The 26,749-nt window shown below is 41.8% G+C and overlaps 1 protein-coding gene across 6 annotated transcripts in view; it reads left to right on the top strand.

The window, feature by feature from the left end:
* LOC147208624 (uncharacterized) overlaps positions 1-15,641 on the top strand; it is a 44,157-nt gene extending 28,516 nt beyond the window's left edge. For all 6 annotated transcript variants that reach the window (XM_086138427.1, XM_086138404.1, XM_086138396.1 and 3 more), the window contains 14 exons: positions 701-863; positions 1,672-1,798; positions 4,658-4,798; positions 4,884-4,943; positions 7,448-7,606; positions 8,813-8,912; positions 8,995-9,220; positions 9,305-9,767; positions 9,987-11,352; positions 11,964-12,067; positions 12,279-12,432; positions 12,518-12,636; positions 12,842-12,935; positions 13,594-15,641. In XM_086138427.1, coding sequence (XP_085994553.1) covers positions 701-863; positions 1,672-1,798; positions 4,658-4,798; positions 4,884-4,943; positions 7,448-7,606; positions 8,813-8,912; positions 8,995-9,220; positions 9,305-9,767; positions 9,987-11,352; positions 11,964-12,067; positions 12,279-12,432; positions 12,518-12,636; positions 12,842-12,935; positions 13,594-14,075 — 3,758 coding nt within the window. In that variant the 3' untranslated portion in view covers positions 14,076-15,641. The remainder of the gene's footprint in view (positions 1-700; positions 864-1,671; positions 1,799-4,657; positions 4,799-4,883; positions 4,944-7,447; positions 7,607-8,812; positions 8,913-8,994; positions 9,221-9,304; positions 9,768-9,986; positions 11,353-11,963; positions 12,068-12,278; positions 12,433-12,517; positions 12,637-12,841; positions 12,936-13,593) is intronic.
* The last annotated feature ends 11,108 nt before the right edge of the window (positions 15,642-26,749 follow it).

Here is a 26,749-nt window from a genome sequence, read left to right as displayed (position 1 = left end):
TTTTGCCCTCTGTTGTTTGTTGCTGATGTCATTAAATGTAGTCTTCGGTCAAATCTGAAACGGCACCGTTTTCTTGTTGGCAAGGTGTTCCTCTTTTTGCGGAGCCAATAACTACTGTTCTTAATAAGGTGAACTAGGTAGAACTGGGTTATCACTATAATTACTAGATATTCTGAAAATAATTATTGATGCAATGAAAACAAATCTTTTTCATTAAATTACCTCCCTCATTATGTCTTGAAGAATCAGTCTCATAACCTTCCACTGAACCATTAGCCCCAACTCCCCCACCACCTCCATTTGTGCTCTACGGACTACAAGCACTTTGTAGCTGTTTAAAAGGTTATAAAAGAGTTGTTGAGTTTTCCACCGCAGTGCTAATGGAGCTGCAGTCACTTGAGAAAGCCTTTACCGGCATACGCGTTGTGTTTATGTGCTCATGTGTGTGAGCACGCATGCACATGTGGGTTTTCTTCAAGTGCCTACCTGGGCAATTAAAGCCAACAGGCAAATTGCAGGAACTGCACTTCATATTATGGCAGTGTATAAAGATGCTGTGTGTGTGTAATTGCCTCATTAGAATACCACTGTGGCGTTTGTTTGAACGAGTCAGGAGATGACCAACAGGAGAGCAAAAATCTGCAAGCATGTTCCAAAGGGCTCCCGTTTTCAAACATGCTCCTCTCTTGTGTTCCTTCAGGAAAGAAGAAGTCCAAGTTCCAGACTTTTAAAAACTTCTTTGTCAGGAAGAAGAAAAAGGAGCCATCAGGGGATGATGCAGAGCTTCAAGGCAGCCAGTCGAGCGACAATATTAGTAAAACATCCAAAAACAATACACTCAGTCGCTCGGAGAAGGAGAAAGGGTAAGATCAGACTCGCACATATTTACACGTGCTCATACGGCTGTGCTGAAAGTGTCATAATGTCAGTCAAGTAGAAATGCCGTTTCGATTTCAATTTAGATGACAATTCAACCTCAACATCTTACATCACAAATGTCAAATGTGGCGTCTTAATAACAAACATACAACTTGTCGAAGAATGTTTCCCTCCCCCCAAAAATTCAGAATGTCCAATACAGATTCAATACTATCAGTGTCATCCGTAAATGCAATCCATCCTTCGGTATTGCATTCAATATGCTTAAACATAAGTCACGTTTGTAGTTTACTGACTGATTTTGTTTTTCAAGTGCTGGAAAACAATCAAATCGATCGGGGATTATTATGGCATCATATAAGTAATAATCATCTACCGCAGGTTTGTGAGGGAAAACATTAAAAAAAGGAGTCCACATCATGATTATCAACTGAAGTGTTATTTTTCATCCATCTCCTGATCTTCCAGTGATATTAAGTGTCCATACCCAGTTTTCCAGTCTCACTGCAATACAGGACTGCCTTTTCCTGCGTTTGTTTTCAGTAGTGGCGCATCTCTTCCTCAGAACAGTCCTAATTTCCTTTCTTTAAAAACAACAACAAAAAATGTGTGACTACCACTTCCTGTTGTGGCTCTTCCGATAAATATACACCACTTTTAAAATGGAAGAACCCACAATATGAGAAAGAAATGCCCCTTTAAATATGGAAGTAGAGCAGGCAAATGGTTTGTCTGGTTTGGTTTGGTGACTTGTTTTGTTGTTGTTTTCTCCCCGTTTCCTGTTTTCCAAAGGTCAAAGATGAGCCTGAGCAGCAAGGCTTTGTCACACGACTCCGTCTTTGTTTCGGACTCGTCAGAGGCCAATGAGGCTCTGGGGGCCTCCCAGGACAGCATTCATGGGAAAGTGAAATCTCTTCAGGTACACTTGCAACTATCACTTCACGACAGAAATTGACCACAAACCGGGCCAGTGATCTGAGCTCTGCAGCCATAAAACAACGTTTGGCTCATAAGGCAATGTTGTTCAGACTTTTCCATTCATAAAAAATAATAAGTTTGGAAAAAGCCGTTTCATGTTATTGAGATAATACCTCAGTGATGGGAACGTAGCAGAATAACAAGCGTAAATGTTGCTTGTATTAGAGTGTGTTTGTATCGTGGTAACATCTTCATGTGCTAATTGTAATGTACATTCCAGGCAGTCGGAGCCAAAACTAAAGTGTCCAAACAGATTTTAATGATGGTAAAGAGAGCAGACTGACTGAACAATTCATCACCACAAATGGCTCCAGAAGGAAGATGTAAGACTTAGAAAGACTGACCGCCACTTAAACTGCTCCTCTAAACTGTGTACACAATGAAACCCCCGAAGCAGATTTGACACTGATGAAACACTCTTTTGTGATAAAGTGAATTGAATGTAACATAATCCTAAAGAATGATCGGTTCATTTGTAAAATATTTTCACATTCCAAAAAACTCAACTTTTGAAGGATCTGATCAAGAAATCTTGACCGTAAACTCAACTCTGAGCTGGCCTGTCGTTTTGATACATGAGGAGCCAAATGTGGCGTAAACATATTATGTAAGAAGCAAGCTGCACATTGGATAAAGATTGCACATTTTGCCACCCACTATGTGGCCTTGTTTCTGAATGTTTGCCCTCCATCCCACCACATGATCCAGGTCAAAGTATTATTTTTATGTGTGTGTTTCGAAGAGTATCGGGACACTTTCTAAAACGTGGATTTGTTTGATAGCGATGACATTTTTATGTAGGTAAACTATTCAACTATTTTGTGATGGAAACACAACCTCATAATTATTCATGTGCTGGATCCTAAATCCTGTATGATAAAGAAATGAAAAATATCAAAGTTTGTTTGCACTCCATTTGTGATATTTGCTAAGCAAATGTGTGTACTTATAAAATAATGAATACAGTATATCAATGCGTTTATTAGAATATCTACAGATATTTTGAGTAACCTGAATCCTCAAGGTATTTCAAAGCCAATATTGTGACATTATATGCATGCTACTATTAATAGCCCTACAACAGTTAAAGCCATTTAAAAAAAAAGTAACATACAGTGTTTGTTTTGCACCTTGATAAATGACAATAGCAGATTAACATGCAGCAAACAGATCAAGTATTTTAGTTTCTGTGATACTTCCCGGTAAACAGACGTACACCCGCACACACATTGCCAAAATTAAACACTTACCCCTCTTGAGTGACTGTATGAGCACGTCATTGTCTGTTAATCATACTCTACACCAGTGAGACGGTCCTATGTAAACAAGGAAAGAGACTCTCAAACAGTTGGCGGACAAGGTTTCCAGAAATGGTTGTGCACTAAAAACACATTTTTATCCTCCCCATGTCATCTTCGGTGCCTATGTGGTGGAACGCATCTAACTTCCTAATATAGCCTCTGCCGACAGCAGGCAGAATGCCGATGTAGGGCTTACGTGCTGATTTCTTAATTTTTTTTAATCAGTATTATTTTGGCAGAATTTCTATTAAGATTGATTATATCGCAACATATTGATATTTAATTATCACCCAGCCCTACTGAACTGTGTAAAAAACATGATAACGCATATTAAAAGAGAACGTAAAGATCTGAAGTGTTTTTTTTTTTTAAATGACCGGTAACTAAACTGTAGTTACTCGAGGCCGTGATCGTGTACTGGTTAGTACCCTGCGTTGTGGCCGCAGCAATCCTGGTTTGAATCCTGGTCATGGAATGTGCAAAGACCAAACTTGACTTCTAGGGCGGCCCGGTGATCCAGTGGTTAGCGCGTCGACCTCACAGTGCAGAGATATTCCAGCTCCGGCCTCCCTGTGTGGAGTTTGCATGTTCTCTTCGGGCTTGCGTGGGTTTTCTCCGGGTACTCCCACATCCCAAAACATGCTTGGCAGGCTGATTGAACACTCTAAATTGTCCCTAAGTGTGAGTGTGAGCACGGATGGTTGTTCGTCTGTGTGTGCCCTGCGATTGGCCGGTTCAGGGTGTCCCCTGCCTACTGCCCGAAGACGGCTGGGATAGGCTCCAGCCCCCAAAGCGTGTGACCCTTGTGAGGATGAGCGGATTGGAAAATGGATGGATGAATGTAGTTACTCGAGGTTGAGACATGCTGCTTCACAGCTACAACTGAAATTTTGTGCGGTGTGCACCTTCAAGGGGCGTGGCATAGTGAGTGACAACAGAAATAATGCCAGTTATCGTCTAGAATGATTTTGGGGTCCGAACGTGAGTTTTGATTTACTTCAGCTCCATGCAAGTCTTCTCATTTTGCATTTTGTCCTGTTTAATAAAATATATCGGCAATGACTGCTATCCTTTTTTGCCCCATCTTACTGTCACGGCAGCATATCTAAGACTTTCTTTTTCCTCCAAAAAATTTGACCTCTGACTGAAAATCTAAAAAGACTGACACACCATAACTAGGTTAGCCTTTTTTTCCTAAAAAAAAGCTCTGTGAAAACATGTTTGGTCCTCAAAGCTATTTTGGAACACAAATGTATGAAAAACGCTTCTTGCTATGATTATGAAACAATCGAATTAAAAACAGTATGTCTAAGAGAAACTTAGCAAGCTGCATGTCAACGTTCGTGCAAAGCAGTTCTCGTTCAATGGGCACCATTTTTAACCTTGAAATGTCATACGCGGTATCGAGAATCCCCATTACAGTCGACCTTTTGTTTTCTTTTGTACTTTCAAAAAGTAGACAACCAAATGTAGGCTGTGTTGTTTTCATGGAATTGCAGCTCCAGCTGAAGCAGGCCATCAGACTGGGCTCCCCTCCATCGCTGATGTGTGTCAAGAGGACAGAAGATGCCGGAACCATGTCGGAGGATGACGGTCTGCCCTGCAGTCCCCCTGAGTCCACTTCATCTCAAGCAGCCATGGTAACATGCACACTATATGGTCCACCTGATGACCACGACTTCTCACACGTGCATGCATTCGTTTCTCTCCACCTGTGCCCTTCAGAATCAGGCCCAGAGAAACAGTTCCGTCAGCCTGGAGGGATTAGACAGTGACGAAGACCAGGTAACTGTAGAGCCAGGACCAGACAGTCAACCTTGATCTAATTCAACTGGAGAGTACCAATGTTTCTTGTTTTGTGACGGTTCCAACACCATTTCAAGGTTATGAGCACTGTTTTAATGAACTCGTTTGTGTGGTGGCATAAAATTACATCATCACGCAGCACAAAAAGCCTCATTTGGCCGCCATCAACTCTTTTTCATCTGATGGTTTCATTTATAAACAATAAGTATTTTTTCAGACATTTTTTTTACTCTAATAATGAGTTTACTCCTGCATTCGCGTATGTTAGTGATTACGGCCTCCTCTGTTTTACACATAAATCTGGGGCACATCACAGCCTTAGGAACTCCGTAAGAGACCCCTGTAGTAAATAATGCCCTCTAAAAAGGCAGTTTGCACAATTGACAATTTGCTGTAACAACCAAATCATATCAGGAAGAACAGTAACAACAAAGCACAAGGAGATTGCCCGCTCTTATTTGCAGCGACAACTGGAAGTTGTCAAAAACAACTCAGGTATTTAAATGTGGGCCAGGTAATCGGTTCAAGCCAGTGAAGAAAGACACTCGGTGTGATTCATGAACACCAGGGGGACACGTTAGGCTGTGCAGCAGAGCTTTGAATTATTGAAAAATTTCCCGTGTGACTACGACGGAAAAAACATCTCATGATTCAGTTGAATCGCTTGTGGTTACTCTAAAAGCCCCCTTCATGGGTTTTGACCTCCTTCCTCTCTTTAGTTCATTCTTGCTGCCTTGTTTAAACGCTAAAAAATCAGTTTTGTCTTGAACCACACTCGTGATACCTTAGTTGCAACTTTCATGACTTGCTGTCGCGAGCGTTGTTTTTGCACTTAAACAATCCTGATGGGCAAAGCAATCTTATTTTTAGATCTACTCTACAGCAAAGTAAAGACGCCCATTCAAATCGGGTGATAAGTTTAGTGTCTTTAATGTGCACCCAAAGTGCAGTCAACAAAAGCATGACAAGTTAATGATATGCACTTGAATCTATTTAAGCAAATGTGGGCTTTTCCTGCTGAAAACAACCACAACTGGTGAGCAACAAACATGCACACACAAGTCTCTTGGACTTGTCAAATGCTCCTTTTACCCATGTAGCTGTTTGTGACATCTTCCAGAGCATTCTAGGGCATGCTCACACTTGCCATTTGAATCGTGTAGAAATTGTGCGGGGTTTCCACTCCCTCCAGCCAGAGTGTAGCCAAACACTGTATTTTCTGAACAGTGTTTGGCTCATCATCTCAACACTATTTTTATAACAACAATGCCACCTAGTGTACAGTCAGAGACCATAACAAAGTGCCTACGGACACCCATTTCACTAACGATCAATCCAGCCGGTTAAGAAAGCTGGCTGTGTACCTGCCCACCATGCTGAAGTTTTTATTATTATTATTATTTTATCATAGTAACGAATTTTTGTGTTGTGAAATACCAATGTGTAGTTGCTTATCACGAAGATATTAAAAATCTAAAGAAAGAGTGATGTCATTTGGAACAGAAGCGCTTTAGAGGGACACGGACGGACGGGGACGGGGAACGATAATTATATGAGGGTGGAGGGGCCAAGACAGAAGAGTGCCCAGGTTTTAATAGAATCTAAAAACTGAAGTGTAAGATGTGTGTTTGTAAATTTGGAATTAGGCTACAACATGTCAAAATGGAGGAAAGTGAAGAGGTTCAATCCACACACGATCTGAACATTTCACTTCAATTTCTAAAGTGAGTTCTCTTTGTCGTACTTAAGTTTTTCTTGGAGGTTTTCCAAGTCTGAAATCTTCTCGTGATGGAGCAGAGCACAGCCTCGACAGTACAATCAACACCGCAAGCGTTAGTGTCGTGTTTAAAGCATGGCTAATATTTATACAGCTGGACACACTCGCTCGCAGTCGTGCTCTATTTCCTTTTTGGTTTCCTATCTGCAGACTTCATCATTCAAACAAGAATCTTAACTTTTCAACACCGAGCAACCCCATGGTTGGAAGTTTCCTTCTCAAATCCACAACAAGTCAGTGACTCATGTGTGATGTGAGCTGCAGTGTCTGGAACGAATCTCCCCAAACAATGGCAGACAGGGTTGTGGTTACAGTTGGTATTTGGGTTTCATTTTGCCAAGATTAGTTTGGATTTTTCTCACTGAATATCTCCCATAAGTTTCAGTGAAAATGTCACACTTGAAAATGGGCCACTTAGTCACAGTATTTATTATTATCAAATAAAGGAAACACTGTGTTTTAACAGTTAACATCCCTGAATCCCATTCAAGACGTCTCCGGCTCGAACCAAAGATCTAAATTGTCCAAAGGCATAAATGTGATCGTTAACGGTTATTGATCTAACAGACGACCAGTCCATAATATACCCTTTCCCCTGTCATATGGGATAGGTTCCAGCTCACCAGTGTGCCTGGTGAGGACAAGCGGTTTTGAAGATGGATGTGAAAGATTTCATTGAAACCTTCTGTTGCTGTTCTTTCCCCAGTTGTCTTGCGCTGCTTCCAGCAGAGCAGTGAGCCCCCTGGTGACGGTCCCGGGAGATTTCAGTCAGCCTGCAAGCCCGTTTGGCTGTCTGGATAACTCTGCTGCCAAACACAAGCTGGGCCTGAGACACAAGGCCTGCAACAGGAGGAAACCTGCCAATGTAAGAACACAAATACTGGATGTATGGTGCTTTTCTTGTACTGCTGAAAAGCGGTTCCTCCCCTGGAGCCAAACTGTTGTTGCATCGGCATGCTGAACATGATGCGTGCCTGGCCCTGCTTAATGATCAATAAAATAGCTTTCGGCATTTTTACTGTAACAGTCAGCTCTCTAATAAGTCCTACCGTGACCCATTTAAGTTTCATAGCCGCAAGTTGGAGAAACCCCAGCCAACGTCATGGTAAAAAAAAAAAAAAGTTTGCTCTACGTTGTATAGCCACACTATTTTGACAAAAGTACGGATTTGGTCTATTGATCATTCCTTTGTTCACTGACACAGTTCGGGCTGGGATAGAAAAAGGCCTTGCCCAAGCTACCACTTACCAGCCAAAGCCAACCTCTGAATGATGTATTACCGTTCTTTCAGGGTGTTTCCAAAGAATTTAGTTTCGTAGCGTTCACCGCAGTATAACAGCAGTTAATCTTGGTTTTGTTTGTTTTGTTGTGTTTGTTATGAGGAGAGAATGACATCGTTAGATGTAGTACACTGCCGTGAAATGTTTTAGCATTCACAGTACAACAAAAGTATTTCTTCACTAACTTTTGTTTTTTGAGTTAAAAACAATCCAGCCTGGCCAATATGTAAGCCTAACATAGAATAATAACACTGGTCAAAAGCTAATTTCAGAATCAGAATCAGAATCAGAATCATCTTTATTGGCCAAGTATGTAGAACACACAAGGAATTTGTCTCCGGTATAACACGCTGCATTAGTATCATCATTATTTTATGTGTCGATAAACTTATTTTTCACGCCGATTTAGAAATGTCTTTGCTTTTCTTTTTATTTCATATTTTCATCTTTTGTTTACAAAATTTTGTTGCAATTTATAGCTGTAGCATTTCAGGAAAAGCATTCCACCTGTTGCTGAACTGTTAATTCAAAAATTTTACTAAATATATCACATACACTATATTATTATTATTAGTCGTAGTAATCGTATTCAATCCTGAGGATTAGAGGGAAAAAAACAAGGCCACAGAAAATCATCTAGAAAGGTTTACTTGCTTCTCTGAGTCATAAACAGGAGTAAGCATTTGTAAACCGGTCAATTATATCATAAAAACTGAGACAACCAAACAGCAGAACCATCCAATGCAATACAAAATTTTTATTTTGTACCACTTTGTGTCTGGCCCATGCAGAGGCTTGAGATTAAATCAGAGGGACACAACGGGATGGATGGAACCCTGAGCATCCGCTTTCCAGAAAGTTTAGAAGCACAAGAGGAAGTGAAGATAAGAGGTTGGTGCTTTTGATCCACACCTCCTTCTTGCTCCTATCTACCTCTGTCGTCTCTTTCATCTGTTTCTGCCTGTTGATCCAGACGTAAATGGACATGCGCTGGAGCAAAAGGTGAAGGAGGAGGAAGAAGATCCGGAGAAAGAGTGGCCCTTGTTGCAGGGAGCGGAGGTAGAGGATGAGTCGGAAGAGGAGCAGGATGTTTCACTCACTCAGGACACTGCCTGCCAATCAGAGGCGATAGAAGCCGACATTCAGTCTCCACCCTCCCCTGATCTCAGTGCCAGAAGCTCCTCTCTGGAGAGCCCCAGGTGATTAAACATGATTTCCTAATTGTATTGGTCTCATTGTTATGGTTTCTCCCACGAATAAAACCTGATCATTTCTGATTTCAGAGCCACACCAGAGCCCCCCGTGGACCATGAAGATTTCCCGGAACATTCACTTGTGAATGGAAAAGAGGAGAACACGGATGGACCAGATCTGGTAGAAGACAATGGATTCGAGGAAGGTGTGGAGGATGACAGCTCCCTCTTGCAGGAAGTGCTAAGTTCCCTGAAGACACCCCTACCTTCTTGCACTTCATGTGTGGATTCGGACGATGTTGTCCTGGAGGTGACGGAAGAGAACAATGAGACAGAAGACCAAGAGGAGGTGAAAGATGAGCCCGCATTTGATCAAGTTGCTCCTCGTGATACCTTCCGATTTGATCAATCCAATGAGGAAGAGGCGAAGGAGGAGGTAGCCATTTCGACGAGTCCGCATCTGTATGTTGACGAAGAGGAGGAAAGTGAAGATGATGATGAAAAAGAAGAGGAGGAGGAAGAACCTGTCGTGGAGAGATTCACTCAGCCTTGCGTATGTCATTTTTTTATGATTAACATATCATCAATGCATCCATTCACAGAAAAGATACCATTACCTAATTTACGGTATGTTTTGATTTTGATTGAACAGTACTGTGTTTCTAAAGGCAGACTCTTAAGTATTCTACTCCTTGTATATATTTGCAGAATCCCATAAACTCCAGTTTATGAAGATGTGCATAAAGATCATTTTGTTTGTTTCTCCTTTCAGATGCAGTTAGATGATGCGCCACCAGACTCGCCACAAAAAGCCAAACCTGAAGAACAACTCGACTTGCCCCAAACCGAACCAAAGCACTGGGAAGAACAAGAAACCGAAGCAAGTGAGGAAGAGCAGAAGCTGACAGATCTTGAAGTGGTGGGAGAGGATCCCGAGGTGAGGGTGGATGAGGAGATGGAGGAAAAACAACAGTGGATGGAAGAGGCAGAAGAAGAAGAGTGGGAAATGCTTCCTGATGAAACGTGCCAAGAGGTTTGCAATGTGTCCATACTGCAAGAGCAGAGTGACACTGCAGATGTTGATGCCCTGAATAACGGCCAATGCACACCTGATATCGAAATACCACAAGAGTCAAATGATCCGGTAGCCGAGCCCGTACACGAGAGCCAAATGTCCCCTCATGAAAATGACCGTGAAAGTCAAGAAAGAGAGGGAGGGGCGCAGCAGGATCAAGACTCAAGACACACAGAACTCCATCCAGAATCACAGGAAGAAGCGGACCATGATAAGGATGGAGATGTGGAGCAGGAGGAATTACTGGAGATAAAAGAAGTCAACCAAACATCATCACTTAGATTGTCTTGCTCCTCGTCACACTTTGAATGTCCCTCACAAGACAGTGAGCCCCTCGCTCTCAGCGCACCAAGCACACCTAGTGAGACTGACACTTGCGTTGGGATCGTCACTCCTCAAGAGATCACCATTCCCAGTGAGACTGTCGCCATTGGAGCGGCCGCCATTTCCACCGAAACCCTCCCTTCCAACGAGACCAAATCTCTTGCTGAGACCAGCATTCCCAATGAGACCTTCTCGAACACAGTGACCACTACTGTCCACATGAACCTTGTCTCTCCACACTCAGGGTTGGGCACTTTTGCCTTTCAGTTATCCGCAACTGATGAAGAATCCAAAGTGGCGTCTTGCGATACAACAGCAGAGCAACAGGATGGTAAAGAGACCATTGACGAGGTGAGAGAAGGAGAAGAAGAGCAGGTGACCCCGAGCTGTGATACAGCGGCTGTTGTGGAAGAAGACATTTCTCTTTCACCTGACGGGGAAGAAGTCAACCAGTCACTCGAATGTCCCAATGAAAGCAAAATTCGCTTCACTGTCGCCCCCGCCTGGCAGAGATCTCTCTCTAGTGGGGAGGCCAAAGAGATCCTGCCCTCCTCCCCAACGCCGCCCCTCAGCACAGGGCCTGGAGACGAGGATGCGCAGGAGGCCGGCATGAAGGATCCACAGGTGGAGGCCCAGGTGGAGATATGTGTGAAAACAACAGTGCCTGCTGTCAAAGCGCCAAATGTTGTGGTTCCGGACCCAGTCAGCGCACATACCTCAGCTGCAACAGCCAAAGAAGGTGAGCAAACATAACTGGGCTTCGGAATAAGTCCATTGCATGTGCTATAAATGTGTGTATACTTTTTATGAGTGCAATCTTCCTGGGTGTTGAGTGACCATCAATTTTGTGCAGTTTGGCTTTGACAAATTCACCCACTTGATTTTCTTTTTTTGGAACCTACCCTGTTGTTAGCTGGAAAAAAACGTACCCAGTGATTCCTTTTGTGCTAAAGCCAAAGTTTTAAAAGCATCAATTTGCTGCCCTCGAGTCTTGTTACCAAGGAACCATGTTGACTTCAGTTCAGGGGTTTTACTTTGACCCAAAAAAAAAAAAGTAATAATAATAAATAAAGAGTCCTTTGCTGCCATCATGTGGCATGTACAGCCATTTTTACCTTTTCGGGCAGAAATTACTCCGGGATGTGATCAATTCGCAGCAGCACTCCGTCCCTAAATTGATTTATATGGTTTCTGACATTCTGCAGGCAAATTACAGAAAAAAAATACCCAAAGCACATTTAATATCCAATTGTAACACTTTGTTTGAAACCAAGAGGCGGTCTAAAGGTGTTTTATGATCTATACCTACAAGATGTCAAAGTACAGTTCACCCTGCACTTCTATGTTCAGAGAGCCCTGTGGTAATGGAGGGAAACTACAACACTCCCTTTGGAGTCCGGCTGAGGAAGACATCAGTTCTGCACCACTTCACCTCGGAAGAGGAAAACACGGAGGTAAAATATATTTATATATTCATGATTTCTTTTGAGGGTCATTCCTTTTACCTTTAAGGTTGGATTAAACTGCATAAAAAGGAACTCCTTTGCTCTTAAAACTGGCACACTGAAATATTTCCAGTGTTATCTAGTAACCCCTAGTGGCGAAAATTGGGCATGCCGCTATGAACTTGTACCTCGAACTGCATTTGATGTGCCCTCATTTTAGGCACCCGCGGAGCCTCCAGCGCGGCCTGTTAGCTGTAAAGTTGAAGTGACCGGTTTCAAGCCCTCCACAAGTCAACCGGTCTGCACCAAACCTGCCCTTCCCAAGAAACCAGAAGTCCACGGGGAGACCGGAGTGAAAAGCAAGCGTGTCTCAGGTGCAGACAAACACACAAAAGCACGTATTTGAAACCATGGGCCCCTAACTAACATCCAATGAAACTCACCCTGTGGCTCATTTAGAGCCTGCTGCAGCTCGTGCTGTTTCTGCTGTCTCCGAGGGTCCCAGCTGGATCTCCATGGCCAGACAGAAACAGAAGATCTATAAAGAAAATTCACTGGACGAGATGACCATCAAGAAGGTAAATCACCGGTTACACTAAAACTTCACTAAAAACACTGTTCAGTTTGGGAACAGAAAAGTACTTTGATGATTGTCCATGCTGTTTTTTTTTGTTTGTTTTTTTGTTCCCCCCTCTCACTGTGTTTGCATACATGAATGACACCGACATACAGTACATTTGGAGCTGCTTGTACCAATGAATGTGTTTCTCTCTCTGTCATCAGGAGGAACAAGACAGGGAATCTTCGCTGCCTTCATATGTCAGCTCGGCATCGAAAAAAGAACTCGGCACCAAACCACCTGAATTCACTGGAAATGGTCTGAACGCACACACAAAACATCAAGAAAAGAACTCACAGAAACACGCAGGCATGCACACACACTTTCTGAGGTCAATACTGTACACTGGGTTTGGGCTTTATAGTACAGGTCAGTCATTAGAATCACGGGCAATTAAAATATTAAAAAACACATCATAAAAAGAGGACCGTCGGACTCCCCTCAACATACACAGATACATATCCCCACAAGCATGACTGTTTTCTCTCTCTCTCTCACACACACACACACCCTGATGAATTCTGTTAAAAAAGACATGGCAAGGCACAGAGCAACCATATCAGGAAAAGAGCACCCAAGGGGAGCTCATCCATGTTGACAAGAATGACTGCCACCACACCTCCCAGCATGGAAGCCCCCCAGTGAGGAAATACTGGAGCTAAAAAAAAAAAAAAAAAAAAACGTGAATAATATTATTGAATATACATTTTATGATTAAAACATCTGGCTAGTTTTCGATGACCACTTCGGACTACTAGACTGCTGTATTTTAATGTTGCTCATGATGATGTTATTGGAGCGCTAAGGGTTTATTTTTTTGGCGGGGGGGATACTTGGTATAAAATGTATGAAAACCAGACATTTCTGATGAAGTTCTCGATCAAAGAAGAACCTGAATCTTCTTTCTTTCCTCTAGTGAATTCATCACAGATGAGTAAGTCATCATCAACTTCAGAAAATGAGACTAGGAAGTCTCTGTCCTCTGTGACTCCAGTGCCACCTCAACCTCCTAAATCTCAGCTACTTCCCTCCCCTGTCAGCCCCAAAAGCCCACTTCCTTCATCCACCTCCAAACCTGCACCACAGGCCGCCAACTTCCATCGATCCCTATCTCCTCAGACTCCAGTTCCAGTTCCCATAAAACCTCCTTCGGGCTCCAAACCCCCCACAGAACCCAAGCCAGCGCAGACCCCACACACGACACTCTCCTCGCCTCCTTTTTCATCAAGAATGAACCCTCCGCTGCCGGCTTCAAGAGTTCCTGGCCTTTCCGGTCCATCTGCAGCATCTCAGCGTGGTCTCCCACCTCCATCTTTGCCCCAGGATGAGCCACCGTGGATGGCTCTGGCCAAGAAGAAGGCCAAAGCCTGGAGCGAAATGCCCCAGATTGTTCAGTGACAGACGGGCCTCACAGAAGGTTCGGGTACTCTGGTCCAGTGTGACCTGTGCGTTGGAGGCCCAACAGGCTCACATTTTGAGTTGACACGACAAAGAGTATAAATGGACCATAATGCATTTGCACATTATTGAAATGTTATTGTTCTCTTCTCTCTTGCTTTCTTGCAATTTGTTTCTAAGCATGTCTCACACGAATTCTTTATTTCTACATGTTGTACAGCAATGTTGCATTAATGACAGGGTAAGTACCCCCTCCCCCAATTGTTTTTATTTTTTTTTTTTTTTATGCTTGATACAACTCGGAAGGTTGATCCACACGTGCACTTTTATTAATAATAAAGTGCCTGTTTGAGAGGAGGAAAAAAATATTAGTCAGGAGAGGATAATTTACATGTAAATGTCAAAATGACCACAAAAACATCAACGTAGCTGGCTCAGACCTGCTACATTATAGATAAATCAACACTTTTGGTTCAGTAAGATCGTTCAAATGTTTCACCATTAAACAGCCTGTACTCGTAATACGACCATGCTTGTGGGGAAAAATTCTTAGAAGTTATGAGATTACTCTAGTAAATTACATTTTTTTCCTCATGTTGCGGCTGTTCTTGTCATGTTAATTTTTTTTCTCACAACTGTATTTTCTTTCTTATTATTTCACATTGTACAACTTTTATATGCTCAGTGTTTACCGCCCTAGCAGAGACCAAGAGAGCGAAGGGTCCAAGCCAAGACAGTGTGCTTATTTTGGGACTTAATCTAAAATGACATTTTGAAGAAATGTGACCAGATTGGAACATTATCTAAGTTAAATGACCAAAATTGTGTTGGGGTTTCACCAAAATGATTTAACCTGCATTTCCTTAACGGGCCGCAATTACTTTTCAGATCGTCAGTGTATTTTTAAGTCTTTGTCATCCTATAGGAACACGATCTTAAAACAATTATTACATGGATTTAAGTCTTTTTTTAGTATTTTTTTTAAATTGCATCAACATGTTGGCAGCAATATGGGGACTGTTTAATTTCTCAATCACAACCAAATGTACAGTATGCTAACATTGCAGATAATCTTATAAAGAAGCTGCCAATAGCCATTTAGAGATTGATGCTCTCTGCAGAGAAAACCAGCAAGAAAGACAACAGAGATTGCATTGCTTTCAGATTCATCTATCTCACTATGATTTATTTGTGTTTGTTTTATTTCGTATTGCCTTTTGAGTATTTTTCATGTACATACTGTACATGGTGCAGTAAATAACAAATGACAATATTTTTTGTGTTTTTGTCTCATCACCCTTTTTTTTCTACACTGACTTTTACAAGAATGGCAATGATCATGTGAGCTAAAAAAAATTACTTTGTGTCATTCTGATTTAAAAAAAAAACACCATGCTAAATTCTCAGCTGAATTAACAGGTAACCTTCAGGGGTTTTCACATTTTAAAACAGGAAAAAGAATTTTTTTTTAAAAAAAGGCTAACCGTGCCCATTAACAGGATAGGTGGTGATATTAAAATAATGGATGTAATAAAATGTAATAAAAGGCAAACGTTGTGTCATGAAGGGTGTAGTTTCTCTCTCTCTCTTTCCCTCAATCTCTGTCTCTCCCTATGTTTCTCAACTAAAGTAGGGTTACATGTTCAAGAGCAGATTTTCAACAATTGCTTGCTCCGTGTAGATTCTCAGCCTCAGAATCGTTTGACCTTTGTGGATTAGCATGACCTGGATAACTGAGGATCCACAAAGTAAACGGACATATTAACAGCAGATAGCACCTGGAACTTCTCGTGTGCTGTTAGGCTACGAAAAGGTGCAAACACTCATAACACCAAAGCAGAAGCTAACATGGCGCTAACAGAAGCTCACGGGCGACTGGGAGGTCATGCGCAAACCCCATTACCAATGAAGATGGGAGGTTGTGAAAAATGAAAATAAAAATAGTACTATCATCATTGTCAACATACAGTTAAGTGAATACACTACAGGCAAAAAATTTAATGTTCAGATTGTGAAACTTATGATAGTAGTTTATTTTTTTCTTGAAATATTCACTCATTTTGAATTTGATGAATATGTTCCAAAAATGGTGGGAGAAGGGCATTTCACCACTTTGTTATATCACATTTCCTTTTTACCAACAATCAATAAGCATGTGGGAACTGAGGACACTAATTGTTGAAGCTTTGTAGGTGGAATTCTCTCCCATTGTTGCCTGACGTACAAATCAATTGCTCAACAGTCCGGGGTCTCCGTTGTTGTAATTTGCACTTCCTACTTCGACGCGTGGCCGTCGAAGTAGGAAGAATTTTCAACCATGTCGTTGTAACATGTGCAGAATGTGGCTTGGGATTGTCTTGGTGAAATAAGCAGGGGTGTCCCTGGTTAATATTTATTTGTAATATAAAGCATATGTAGTTAGAATTTATTTGTTAATATCTTGAAACCAATTAGATGAGTCAATTACAGAACAGTAGAATAAATAGTGTTGTAGATTTAGATTTAACATGTGACTCGAATTTCGGGAATCTTGTCATGTTTGCGAGGTGGTAGGTAGAGGACCCTAGAAAGCAGGGAGGAGCAGGGTGCACTTAACAACATGTATTTAACACAAACACAAACACAAAATGACCGGACACCTACTGGTCGGACAAGGAGTCCTTTTAAAAAAAACATGAATTGATGACACAATGACCAACGGGTGTGCCACTGCAGGAGGAGCCCTACAGTGCCACCTGTTGCTCACAAACAGAACTACCCTAACACATCTATTGGCTCTGTAGACCAGAGGTCCCAACCTTTTTTGCCCCTTGGACCGGTTTCATGTCAGACAATATTTTCAGGGACCAGCCTTTAAGGCCGGATAGATACAACAATATAATATGATATGACCTCCATGAAAAGTGTGGTATTTTCGAAACATAATAATAAAACGTCCTATCTGGTTGCTATGGTAATAAGAAGTGCATGAAAAATACGACTCACCATCGCCGCTAATTATGCAGAGTAGGCTTGGTGCATTTGAATCTCCCGTGAGATAAAGCCGTATTTGAAATAGGACTCCTGATACAATCTATTAAATGTAGCCTTCTCTTTCTTGGAAGTCGTTGGCTCCTCTTCTGTCTCCTGGCTGGGCCTTTTCCCCTTCCGGAAAAAACTTTTCAAAGACGTTTGTTTTTTTATGCGGTAACCTATCACATGTCCAAGAAGCGCGCATTCACCTGCGTCAAGAGTGACACACTGTAGACTGATATAACAGAGAATTTCAGATTCCGAAAATGAATAAAACGGAAGGAGCGTAAATTATTTATTCTTTCTGTGCTGCCCGGCACCAAATGACCCCTGCTGTAGACTACATACAGAAGGGTAGACTCCGTTGATTTATTTGTTTACTCTATGTTTCAAGGTGTTTTTGATTGATATTGATTGTTACAGTGAGTCCACCAAATTTGTAGATAGTGCAACAGGAATCGCCTGGTCTCGTGTGTTTATTTGAAGTCTATCCACAGTTTGTCTATGTATTCACGAAAATGTTGTTATTGTCATGTATAATCTTGTTTATTATGTAATTGTGGCACGTCTGATTGCATATGCTTATTTTTTTGTTCTCCTTTGTTGTTGTAGTGACAAAGGAAATGCTATTGTAAAAATTGTAAAATTGAATATTCTGTCCAAAAAAAAAGTTGATTCGATTATACTGTAAGAGACTCTGGCGGCAGAACTGGTCACGAGAGGGCTCAGGTTCACCAAAGCACGCAAAAGCCAAGGGTGAAGGCAGGTATTTAAACGAGATCTTTATGAACGCACTGAAAACTGTGAATTTGGAGACGATTAAAGCGGAAAAAATAGAGAGAGATTTGTAGTGGGGGTATGCAACAATGAGCTGTCAAAGAAACTGCAGCTCACTGCTATCTGACGTTGGACATAGCCATTCAAGCACTCAGACAAGCAGGGGGATGAGGAGCTACAATCAGCCAGCAGGGGGAAGCATTGTACAACATACTTGAACAACATGCTTAACTCGCCAAAACCGCAGCCAACCGTGATGAACAAAAACAAACAAACAAACAAACAAAAACACAAAACAAACACAAAAAGCATACACAAAAGTAATTTTTAAGGATGAAAGACGAATCAGAAATGGGGAAATAAAAAACAAGAAAAGTCCAATATATTCATGGAGCACAAGATGTGGCAAGTGTGGAAACCCACAACGGACAACAATGGACCTTGTCCTGCTGTTGGCTCCGTGTGTAGAAAATGCCACAAAAATGCCATTCATTGGGAACCAAGTTGCTGTTCAACAGAAGCAAATGAAGTAGATGTAATAAGTGAAGAGGCATCAGTTGATACAGGTACAGTCAAAACAGAGGCCAAAAGACAGAAATGGACTTTAGCTTTACAGATTGCGGATCCGGTGGTCCCCTTCAAAATTGACACTGGGTGTGATGCCTTAATCATGAGTCAAAAGACATTTAAAATGTTTGGACAGAGAGAGGTGTTTGATGACCAGGGGAAATTTTAAACAGTCTTTCGGTTCATGGTTCAATGGTGAATAACCTGCTAGGTAGTAAGCAAAGAGGATGCTACCGCACTCGGCCTGGTGATGAGGGGTGAAGAAGTGAATGGGACATTTGACAAAAGCAGCACTTTGAGGTAAGCCCTCTGCAGTGACTACCCATAAAGGTTTAAGAGAACCTGAACACGATAGAGACTATGGGAGTCATCAAAAAGGCCACTCAATCAACCCACCGGTGTCACCCAATGGTGCCAGTGGTTCATTTGAAAGGAAAAGTACACGCACGTGTGGACAGGAAAAAAGCCAAAGAGCAAGTCAAAAGGAATAGGAGATAGGAGATACGGCTTTGAACATCTCACTTCAAGAACACAACACCCATCCAGAAACGGACAACCTGAGTGGGCTGTGAGAGAATCCTGTGGTAGATATCTGTTGCTCGCTCTTCTAAGCTTCAGAGCTACACACACAACGGCAAAGAGGTGTGAGCTCAGCTGAGATCTGATGGCCCGGACCAGGATCTTACTGGGCCCCAAATTTAGCCCAGAAATCTGAGGCTCCCGTAGTTCATTTGTATCTTTGCATATCTAGTAAAGTTGTTAAAAATGTGAATCAATTTATGAGTAGTAGTGGCACCAATTTTTTTTTTTTTGGACACCCTACTCCCTCACGCTGCCCACCTACACACTTTTTTTTTTTTTTTTTAACTAGACTTGTGGGCCGTGTCAATGTCATTTTTTACATGTACCACGGGCCACTGAAAAATGGCCCTCGGGTTCTAGTTTGGACATCTCTGCTATAAATCATCCTGTATTTGTTAAATCCTTATGTTTGGTTAAAAGATGACTGTGTAAGGGGCATTATATCACTGGGACCTTAAATGTAAATTCTGAAGTTGCAAAGGTTTTCTCAACGCATCAGACCTGCATGTCGGTACAAATTGGACTGGCCGAAATTTCATGTGACAAAAAACAGATAGATTAAAGCTAACTCTTAAAGTCTTACTTGAGGTAGGCTTAATTTACCTCAGAAGAGGTAGATGCACATTTCAAGTAAAAAAAAACAACCTTCAATTCACACCTCAGCAGGATTGATATATTTCTTTACGACCGAAACGTCTTTCAAATGGTCATTTGGCCAGAAGATTATCACATCACTACCAATTTTGGACGGTAATCTAAGTCCCAGCTAGCCTAACCTAACTGTCATCACACAGAAGAATGCTGCGGAGAAAGAGCAACAGGTCTTCTACTTTACCTGCAGACATGTAGGTCATGCTAACCTGGTGCTACCTGAAGCTCATGGGGTAAAAAGTGCAACTAATGCCAATAGCAGAAGCTAACTTGGAGCTAACTGAGGCCTATGAACGGCTAAGTGTCCCAAAATAGCCTTACATCTCACAACTGGCTTTGCTTTAAACCAGATATTATCATGAAAACAAATACTCCGTGTGCGGCTGTGAGGGAGTGAACAACAGTTGAGTGACAGCAGAGTAAAAACAGTATGTGACTTCCCGCTGACCGGCATGTTGACTGTGCACTCTCTTTCAGCAGGAGATATTAAGGACTTCAAGATTTATCATCCTTGATGTCCTCTATTATTAAGTACAGGTTTGTCACTCCACACACACACACACACACACACACACACACACACACACACACACTGACTAAAGATTTCCTTTTCTAATAGAACGGAAATAAGCCCTTATGTGAGCGAAAAGGCCAGGAAATCAAGGTGGCTTTGATTGAAAACGGCATCTTAAGTAATGGACCTTGGTGTCCATCACTAGTCAACCCACAGTCGCTAAACAAAGCAGTTTGGTTCTCATTAGTGTGCGTGCATCACAAGGACCACCTCTCAGCTCTGGATGGACTCTTGTGTGATGGATGCCTCAGGTCTGTATCCTCCTAGATGTCCAAACAAACATTGTGGTGGAATCAGCCCCCTGGTGCACAACTGTATATAATAAAGAAGGCCCTAATGGGTTGCACACATGTGTACACACATACACACCACCATTCAGTCACCAAACGTCATGCCAAAGGGAATGGAGGAGTCTGTGTGCTTGTGAGGAAATGAGGTTGCCAGGTTGGTAGGCTGTCATCAGGCACCGAGAAGGAGCTAAGAGTCTTCCTCGCCTCACATGATCTCACTGAAAGACGACCTGTGCAGCTGCATGATGACCATCTGGCCGACTCAGCTAATTGCTCAACTTGCGAGATTGCTGTAATCACTCACTTTCACACACACACACACACACACACACACACACACACACACACACACACACACACACACACACACACACACACACACACACACACAGACGCAAGTAAGGGGGGCAACATGATGCTGCATTTGTTTAAGACTGAAGAAAAATAACTTGTTTATTTTTTTTTGGATACTTAAAATTAAGTTCTAAACACACACACACACACACACACACACACACACACACACACATAAAATTCACATTTTATCTTCTGGTCAAGCTCAAATTTCATTTTAAAAATGTGTAACACTGAAAAAAAAGGAACATTTTACTAATATATGGCTACAGACCATCTCTGCTGCAAATAGTCCAAAAGGAAAAAAATGCAAGTGATTATTAAAAATGTTTTTAGTTAGTTATACTAAGAGTTTAAACCTTCAATATACCACAAACTACAATCCCACACTACACTATCACTTCCAACTCATCTTACATTATCCTTGAAGTCAAAGATTTTACAGATGATATCAAAAATTAGCACCAGAATTGAGCATGTACATTTTCATGCAGCACAGACTTTCTCATAAATTCTGGGAACAACTCAGGCTAAACTTAGCTTCTCCCCTACAGACATACAGTAGCTTGTCGCTCAACTGAGATGCAGGTATATCCTTTTCCTTACTTGGCACTTAACCTGATCCTTAGATAAATCTACACCCTTTTGTTCACAACTTTGGAAATTCCTGACAAGAATCATATTGCCTTAGGAAGGTTTCCTTCAAAGGGCTACCATCTACTCTGCTAGCAGCATTCAACTTTTAGGACATACTCCCACCAGGCAGTACTTGCCATGCTTAGGCCCACTTGTCATCTAAAATCTGATATGTTTGACTGAAGTGTGTGCTAGAGTTCGTTAAACTTACCCTCCTCTAGCAGGCTTGGAGTGCAATTACTGTGATACATTTCTTCCTTTCAAGTTATTCATGATGAGCGACCACCTTGGGCAACAGAAATAAACAAAGCAACGAGAGATAATCAACAGTCAAAAAAAGACTCAGGGGACATTCAAGCATAATGCATGTGGGTGTGATCGGTTGCTTTAACCGGTGATTCGTTATATTGTGACCTTGCACAGTAAAAACAGCCGACTAAGAGATGTGCAGTTCAGCGAAGGAAAGTGTGGTCTCCAATTGCCGATGTAACATGCTCATTTGACGACATCATTTGCAAGGGGAGATCTTCCACTTTACCTATAAAACGCCATCCCATCTCTCGACTGTCAGCGAGTCAATTTGCGTCTGCAATGTTAACTCATTCAGTACCAGCCAATTCTGGACCAAGTCTGAAAAGACGTTTAAAAACGTCTTTGGGAGTGAATGAGTTAAGCAGGTGAGGCCAGAAGCCTACGTTCCATCCCACAACAGCGCAAACAGCCCCTATGTCTTAGTCTACCTTTTCAAAGTATAGGAAAATACCAAAAGATTAAAAAAAAAAAAACTCCACCCATGTGCACAGTTAGACTGCGCTGTGTGGTAGACTTGTGCTGGGCACGAAAATAGGGCCCTCAAAATGAACTGCAAAAATATCCCCCCTTGCGTATGATGTCAAGTTGGCCACTGTGGATGGGCACTCAGAGACCGCCTTCCACCTTCGATCGCGCGCCCTCGTGTGACAGAATCCGCCAAGATCCTGTTACACCAGCCACACCAAATTCTAGGTATAGTCTAAAATCTAATCTACATTTGGTCACCAAATTGCCAAATGTACCCGGGGTGTGCAATAGAATACGTCGGAACGGCTGAGGTGTACTGCGGTCGACCAAATTCACAAACATGCTAAACTAGACTCGCACCGCCACGAATATTAAGATGGGCCAGTTTTTTACAGTTTGTACCCAGCTCAGTCTACTTTCTGTTACCAAATTGTCAGGTGCTGAGGACGGAAGGCCACTCTCAGACACAGTAAACTAGACTTTGCCCGGCACAAAAATTAAGATGTGCAGGGGAAAATTTTTGCGAAGAGTGCACGGGTGCCGGTCAAAAGAATGGCCCCACATACTCTTTCTACTGGCCCACCGCACTCGCACCATCTCATTTCTACTCTGAGTGGTGCATAAGGACTGCTATGAACACGGCCCCGAGGGCAATTTGAATGAACTTTATTGGTGTATGTGTGTGTGTGTGGGGGGGGGGGGGGGTGGCACAAGAAAATTCCACAGATGGACTTTTGAATGAGACCGCATGACGGGTTTAGGTTAAACGGTAAGGTTACAGCTTATTAATTTGCTCATATTACCTTCATGATACAGTGTTTATACAAAACGTCTCCACATGCAATGACCTTCATTACCATCCTCCCCTTGAGAGGTTCAGGTGTTAAAAAAAGGCTCGTAGGGCTCAAGCCCGTGCTTGATTGATAATGTCACATATATCTTGGTAAAATGAGATGAGAATACGTTAGGACACTGGGGTCCAATTGTTCGGGATGAACTGGAGATACAGGCTCATCATGAAGTCTGGAGGTTTTCCATTTCAACATAAACATCGCACCAGGCCACTTCACTGATGCGTTGGTCCTCTCTGATTAATGCCGAGCAACGTTGTGACCTCACCTACTGTTGTTTCTAATTACAATTAAAAAGTCAGTCAGACACCGTGACATTACAACAAAAGTGTATCCTCTATCTTGGCCGAAATGAAAACAGATGCTCCGTTGGTGCGCCATGGAAGGCTTTGCTACGGTTAAAGGTGTCCACAAGAATTATGAACAATGTAAAGATCATGGCATGATTCCATTTCAATTTCAATTAACTTCACTTGGTGTTGATTTTACACATTCTTTCCATGTGACTAAGTCTTCCATTGCTCATGATCTGGAATTGTGAGTTGACCGACACCGTCGAATAGCTGCCATTTGCAGTAGTCCCTCTACTTTCATTTCCAGTGCAAGTCTAGCACACAGTGCAGGCTAACTGTGCATGGATGGAGTTTTCTTTTAGTGTTTTGCTCGACTTTGCACAGGTAGACTTTGGTGTATTGGGGCGTTTGCACAGTTGTGCGATGAAACATAGCATTTTGAGAGCCAATCGTGGTGACTTCTAGGGTTGGGCATCATTTGAATTTGGGCGATTCCGCTTCCGAACAATTCTCAATTTTGATTCTTAAAAATAATAAAACGTTTGCATGGTTTAAATGAGGGAGCACTCCAGTTTAATAAAACAAGAGGAATTTCTTAAACTCTTGTGTCATTCCACCTTATTGATGTGTTGACATCACCACTGACATGTTTTCTTCAAACAAAGGATTTACATCACCGCAAGACAAACAGGAAACAGCTTCATAGTGAGATTGCTATTTCCTCTCAGATACTCCTTGCTATTCCATCCTTCTATTGAACCTCTTTTCAACCATCTGCCATGCTGGTATGTGGAGTGACATAATTTAGCACGCACTTCCTCCATGACCTGGACCGCCTGACCAACCGCCGGAACTCCAGGGAACCCCCCCCCCCCCCCCCCCCGCTCCCCCAACCCACGCCAGGCCAGAGACCCTGCAAACAACCCATTAGAATGGGTCATGGGCCTCTGCCAGCATTCCCCCAAGCTTGCCTGTTAAAGTCACCCCTTTCCATTCCTCACATTTGTAGCTTCACCACACTCCAATACAAAGTGTCTGAAAGTGAGTGACGGAAAGCCGCTCCCGCCAACTCACTTTTTATTTCCACCAGCCTTTTTCTTTATTTACTGGAAATGTTGTCATCTGTGATTTAATTGGTGAATACCAAGTGGAAGTCTGGTGGAAGGTGTGTTTGTTTATTCTCCTCGTGCCTGCACAGCAGACCTTAATGACCCTCTGAGTTGCCATTACCGGACGCGTTATCGCCCGTGAAAGCATCTCAAATACTGCCAGCTTCTTCTTCTCACTGTTAATCAGAGCCACGTTACAGTGGTTCGCAGGAGAATAATCACTGGGTTGTTCGTGTATGAGCAACAAGTAGCTCATATCTGAAGACATTTATGTTGCACTCATCCCACAATTTAAAAGCTACTGTTACCACCGTGGCAATAAATCCCCCGGTACTTCAAATAATGGGATGAAATGATTACATGCAATGTGAAAGGGTCACATTCCTGCACTTCACGGTGCCTTTTTAGCTATACAGTGGACATAAAAAGGCTCAATACCCTTTTTTTTCAAATACCTTTTTTTTTTGTAATGTGAAAAAAAATGAGACCAAGATAAATCATTTAAAAATTTTCCACCATTAATGTGACTTAAACCTGGATAAAATATTTGCAAGAGGGGAAGTAAAAACATTTTGCTTCCATTGAGCACACCAACAGAATTAATCACTGAAATTCAACCTCATGGCATACACCCGCCACCGTTTAAAGTGCCTCTGATTAACCCCAAATAAAGTAACTCAACGTTTTTCCTGACATTTTTGTACTCATAGCTTAGTGTACAAAGCACATTTCACAGATAGCTTTCGTAACACCTGAGAGATCTGGCGGGTGTGTGCAAACTCCCACTCATGAATATAAATGGAATTGGTTAATTCTGAACACCGCCACGTTGCATATATACAATAAGAAAGTGCAGTGCAACACCATTATTACATTATCAGTTTATTTTCACTTCCCAGTTTATTTTTACCTCCTTTTTTCCCACATTTTTTATTTCCCCAAAATATGAAATTATTAAGGGGTGGTTTTTTTTTTATTCTTTTTTATTTTTATTTTTTTTTACCAATGGCATATTGGTGGCTTTGACTGTCTTTCAACCTCTGTCAAAACTTAACAACAAGCATTTGTACTCAGAAAAGAAGCAACAGTCCTCAAAAACAAAAGTGTTTCTTACAATTTTGACAAGGTGACAATATTTTTTTCCAGTCCATTTTTGGAGTTCTATGTGGAATCATACGACTTGGCTTTTTTTTTTTTTTTTAAGCATCTGAATGTACTTAGGATTCAACCTGGATAAATGAAATGTTTCTACAGATCCTCTGCATGATTTCTTTTGTGGATTAGAGACTTACTTGCGAGCCGCTGGTCTTAAGGCTTTACCTTCACTATAAAACTATGCAAGGAGTCCGGTGATTCATGTCGAGTGATCCCTCTTGCATTTATCTTCGTGAGATTTGAACTTTCCTTGGCCATTAATGAGCTCGGAGGCTTGTTAGCACTGCCGTAAAGAGGATGGTAATGTATCAAATGAGATTAGCACACAGCCAGTGAACTTGCAGTTATGTGTGTAATAGCTTGGATGTCTGGTACTGTACTGGGTGGCTTGTTTAATTGTCCTGACGTAAAACATGGCTGACTTGAGAGGAAGCTTGAAGTCTGCTCTCTCCGTGCCAAAACGCTAAATCATGCACGTTGAAGAGAAGATCCACAGGATCTTATGACTTCAGCACTGTTCCACGAACAGTATTAATCAGTCTAATGAGATTCAGTGCAAGAGCTGTGCCAGAAAATTAACTCTTTATTCAGATAGAAATGGTCAGTTTTGATTAAATTAACATGTTTATTATTGCAGTTTTAGTATGCAGATGGTCGCAAAGACTGAGTATGAAGTTTGTTTTGACTGCACATATCAACACGTCACTTTGCGATCTATTTTCAACTTTAAAATCCAACTTTATTTCACAAAAACACGATATGCACAGTACAAGGCCTGATAAAATGATCTAGCCAGCCAAGAAAGTTTATTTACATAGAGATTGAATGACTAAAGTTTTTTTTTTTACAGTTTGGTTCGCCTATAATGCGATGAAAGTCAAGTCAATGAACTGATAACATTGTTGGTATTTTTTCAGCACAGTTCACATAGTTTCTTATGATGAAAGTCAATTATTCTGTGTGTGTGTGTGTGTAAGTATATCTATCTATCTAGTTTTTTTCTAATCCACTTATCCTCGGGTAGTCGGTGGGCCACACCCTGA

This window comes from Hippocampus guttulatus, chromosome 2 (genome assembly GCF_054856545.1).
Source record: "Hippocampus guttulatus isolate MCC_2025c chromosome 2, RoL_Hgut_1.0, whole genome shotgun sequence".
Taxonomy (NCBI): Eukaryota; Metazoa; Chordata; class Actinopteri; order Syngnathiformes; family Syngnathidae; genus Hippocampus; species Hippocampus guttulatus.
Note: the sequence above shows the minus strand (reverse complement) of the source record. Positions and strands in the feature narration are given on the sequence as shown.